Below are 4,677 nucleotides of genomic sequence, written 5' to 3'. Positions count from 1 at the left end.
GACAAACTTAGATATAAAAGATAACTATTGAACTACTTAATTAAAGTCTTACAAAAGGAAAATTATTCTAACCTAATATCCAACTCTCCAAGAGGACTGATTGGAGACCCGAGGTAGAGCTACTCATGACATAAACTCCATTAGCCCAAGACTATTACAAATGAGGAGAGACTGATTCCATCTTGGTGTGTCATGAATAGAAGAGCACCCATTTTCTTATATTTTTTTAGAAAATGGATAAAGATCCGACCTTTTGCACCATCCAATGCATTCGGCCATTGTCGATTATTACATCATCATCATGCCAATGATATATTTGAAAAATTATAAAAGTAAATTACTCTAGATTATATGATAACTCATATCATTCACATAATCAAAAGAGAAATCGCCGGACGTTCTTTGCGTAGACCTCCATCATCACCACTTTCACAGCATAGTAGGCTCTCTGGATATTGTCTGTTTCCACCTTTCGCAATAGCTTTTAGAATTTGAACCAAATATTATGGGTTCACAAGGTCAGTTCAGGCAGTTTACTCCATGGGAATCATGCGCAACTGCCATAGTCGCTTCACCAAAGAGTGCCACGCGTCGGCTGGAGACGAGGCGCTGCAGGGTAATTAGTTCAGACGAACTAGGTATACGGCTGACCTCCTACGACAACGGCCATTGGCCACCGCCTTTAGCTGGGACACTGGTAAGTGAGCCCTTAGGTCGGTAGTTGGTGCCCACGTCGAGTTAAGGCAGTTCGATCTGCCGTCATGATCCATGTGCTGCTAATGTGGCAGTTTCTGATTGGTCTATTGTGTTTCTTTGCCTTCTTGAGTGTGTTTTCTCCTTCTATATTGCTCTAACTCCGGCATGCAAATAAGCTATAAGGACATATGGAAATCCTAAAGTCATTGTGGATGCATTTATACTTTCACTCTACATCGATTTGGAGACATCTCTAGATGAATAGTCGAGTGGAAATCCTAAAATCTCGTGGACTTGATTCTGCAGGAACGGGAGCTGGATCAGAAATAAAATTGGGCCAGGCTGCCACCCCAATGGGTACCAGGCCGATTGGCCTGGGCCCTTTTTGGCCCTCCAGGGTTGTTCATCTTCCACGTGTAGGATCCCCTCAACGATCCTGATCCACAGTATGTACGTCAGGCTCAAACAAAATACCTCTATTTATGTGGTATATATTACCTGTTAAATTGCAGCATATACCAAAATACAATAAATCTACGAATATAAGGGTATTTTAGGTATCAAGTACGGTGGTTAGTATAAAAATTTATACAAAGCCATCATAAGGTAAGGTGTCATAATTGAGTGTCAACTTCTCTGGGCCGCCGGCGACCTTGATCGGGGTGCATGGTAGTGGCATTTGCATGAGCATCACCGCACTCCAGCCATGACCCCATCCTCACCGGTACAACAGCCCCAAAATCAGTGAATGGAAACTAGAGCTATGAGCCCATGAGTTCGGATGATAAACGGGCCTGCTGTATGAAATTGACAAATACTAAATCTGAGGTAAGATAATCTGGCACCTAAGGTTGACTAATACTAGCTCGACATATTGTGACGCATGTGGCCAATTTCGTCTCACTTATCAGTTATCACTTTATAGGGACATTATCTGTCATTTATTAGTGACATCTATATAAGAAATTGGCAAGCTGATGAGTTGTGGACTTTGCATTCATTCTCAAATATACTAAAGAGAAACTTTGCTAGGTTGACTCCGATGGAAACTATAGACCTTCTACCATGGAGGGGAGACACGCTGGAATGCCCTGATGGGTTGTATGATGATTCTTACCCCCATGATCAAAATCATGAAAAACTTCCATTCACTTTCCGTATAATGACATATATTGGTATGTTGCTCCTATTTACATCATGCATATTCATTTTCCACTATTTCACAAAGTGTGCATTTGAATTCAATGGCACCCTTTTAATTTGTACTAACTAGAATTTATGGTTACTGTGACATTATTCATTATTCCAAGTTTGCAACTTGACCGTGTCAAGATTAATATATGAAAAAGGACAGGTGTTACAAGCCTTTTTTTTATCATCAACTGATCTGGTACACACATGAAGTACATGAGATTTGCATTGATTGACAGAGAAGCATAAGGTTGAGGAAACATATATTATTATTGATACAAAAACACCGTACCAGTAATTAACACAATCTAGTATAAATATATTGTCGGCGGATTGGCAGATAATAATGTGCTCTAGATAGTATCCACATTACATATCATATATAGCCGGAGCTTGCACTGACATGTTCCTCACACATGCATGCATGCCATGGATGGATACAGCAGAAGCAACCATGAAAAAGAAAGAAAATCAAGGTGACCCGATCGAAGCAAAAACAAAAAGGAGACACTTGATGGTTGCTCGATCACGCAGGAGCTAGCTAGCTGCGCTTAGGCGGCGGCCGGGGGCTTGTAGGCGATGAACATGACGCACTGCACCTGCCTGACGTTGTCGAAGCCGAGGATGCGGATGTAGTTGTCGGGGTAGGCCTTCTTGCACTCCTCGAGCTCGGCGTACACCTGGGTGGCGTCGGTGCAGCCGAACATGGGCAGCTTCCACATGGTCCAGTAGCGGCCGTCGTAGTACCCGGGGGAAGTGGCGTTCTCGCGGAAGACGAAGCCGACCTTGCTGAACTCGAGGCAGGGGACCCAGTTGTTCCGGATCAGGTAGTCGACCTGCTTCAGGAGGTCCTCCGTGGAGAGGGGCGGCAGGTACGACAGGGTCTCGAACTTCTTGTTGTTCTCCGTCGGCCACACCTGATCGCCGATTGAGTTGCGTTCAGCTCGATCAGTTTCAATTTGGACACACCAGCAGCATGCATGCATGCATGCATCAAGAAGAGAAGAAGAATCCAATTCCAGCTTCTGATTATTATTACCTGCATGCACCTGATCCTTCCGCCGATGCTGACATTGCCGAAGCCGGAGCTTCGGGCGCGGCGGCTGACGGGGAGGCCAGCGGTGGACTTGAGGCCCTGGAATGGAGCCACGGAGGTGGCCGACGAGGCCATCACGGTGGGGGCCATGGCTTGGCTTGGTAGTATATGCTTGCTTATATTACTAGAATATTAACTAAGGAGAAGAAGAGGCAGGCCTGCTTGAGTTGAGTCCTTCCCTTCCGACGGCAACGGCATATATAGCCAGGGCGTCCATGGCGCCCCATCCACCCATCCCGCGCGGGACGACCGGATGTGGGAGGAGTGGTCACCGTTCGCCGGCGGCGGCGCCCGGCCATGCTGGCCTATCCTTATCGGGTCCGGCGCCACGTGTTGGCTCGGAGTGGCGCCCCTTATCTTCCGGGCCACGGGGCAGGATGGGCGGTCCACGCTGGCAGCCGCCTTGCTTGCTTGGCCGCCTCTCGCCGACGCCGCTTGCGGCTTGCTTGGCCTCTACGGACGAACCACCGGGTATGATGGCGTGGAATTAATTGGCGCCGTCGATGGTGACCACGGGTTCCAACGGCTGCAGGCCTCTGCGTCTGCTGCGCGCGGTACCAGCAGCTTGTAGATCGAGTCACGTCGTCGATGAGGCCACGGGGGAGCGGAGTAGCTTTCACGGACCCAGCCAAGTCGATGCAAGAGCACCGCAGCAATGGCCGATGGCGACTTGGCGAGTTCCCTCTTAACTTTTTCTATCCAAGAATCTGCGCACATACGCGGCCACTAGCGGACACGCGTTCGCATCCAGCGAACGGTGGCCCCAGCCCCCTCTCTTTCCATCCTTCCTCTTTCTTCTTCTTTACTTCCTTTTTCTTCTTCCTCCCGCTGCACCGCCACCACATTTGCCGACATCGCCCACAGCGCCTTAGCTACCGGCACGCTCACTTCAACCTATCCCACCACCTACAGACGCTGGCAATCGAGCCGCCCACCAACCGCCCACCGCGCCCTTTAGGACTCCAGCATCCTCCGCCCCCACCATCAACATGGGGCAATGGTTATCTTGCACCGCTCCGATTGGCGGTGCCCAAGCGCTCGGCCTCACCACCGAGCAACCCGTCACCACCGTGGGGCCGCCGCTGACCCTCACCCTTCCTCTTAGGTCACCGGCTTCCTCTTAGGAAATACAATATGACTGGGCGACATAGTAGACCTGCTCGGGCCCATTTATTTAGCGAAAATTTTTGGGCAAAATTTTTTGACAATGTTTGCAACACTAATTAGGAGTATTAAATATATACTAATTATAAAACTAATTACACGGATAGATGAGAAATAGTGAGGTGAATCTATTAAGCCTAATTAATCTATCATTAGATATTATTATCTGTAGCACGATATTATCTAATTATTGCATAATTAGGTTCATAGATTCGTCTCGCGATTTCACCCGGGGTCATGGAATGAGTTTTGTCATGAAATGAGTTTTGTCAGTTATCCACATTTAATACTCTTAATTAGTGGTTAAACGTTCGAAATTACTGTAGCATAGGAAAAATTTTGGGAACTAAACGAGGCTTTTACAAGGAAGACGCAGACGTACATATGCTCGATCGCTAGCATATATGTCGACAAGCTGGCCTGAATCTTGCAGCAGATCAGTGCAGAAGGAGAGCAATTTTATTTGGAAAAGGATTGCTTGGCATTGCTTTGTGGGATATTACTTCAAGGAAACGAGGGACTCAAATAAA

The 4,677-nt window shown here is 47.4% G+C and overlaps 1 protein-coding gene across 1 annotated transcript; it reads right to left on the bottom strand.

Moving 5' to 3' along the window:
- Window positions 1-2,133: 2,133 nt before the first annotated feature.
- LOC120665718 (ribulose bisphosphate carboxylase small chain A, chloroplastic-like) lies at window positions 2,134-4,444 on the bottom strand. Its single transcript, XM_039945376.1, has 2 exons — window positions 2,927-4,444; window positions 2,134-2,804 (listed from the first exon to the last, which is right to left on the bottom strand). The coding sequence occupies exons 1-2, from the start codon at window positions 3,071-3,073 to the stop codon at window positions 2,439-2,441; spliced, it is 513 nt and encodes a 170-aa protein (XP_039801310.1). The 5' UTR covers window positions 3,074-4,444; the 3' UTR covers window positions 2,134-2,438.
- Window positions 4,445-4,677: the final 233 nt, after the last annotated feature.

Source organism: Panicum virgatum, chromosome 3N (genome assembly GCF_016808335.1).
Source record: "Panicum virgatum strain AP13 chromosome 3N, P.virgatum_v5, whole genome shotgun sequence".
Classification (NCBI taxonomy): Eukaryota; Viridiplantae; Streptophyta; class Magnoliopsida; order Poales; family Poaceae; genus Panicum; species Panicum virgatum.
This window is presented reverse-complemented; position numbering and strand designations above follow the sequence as displayed.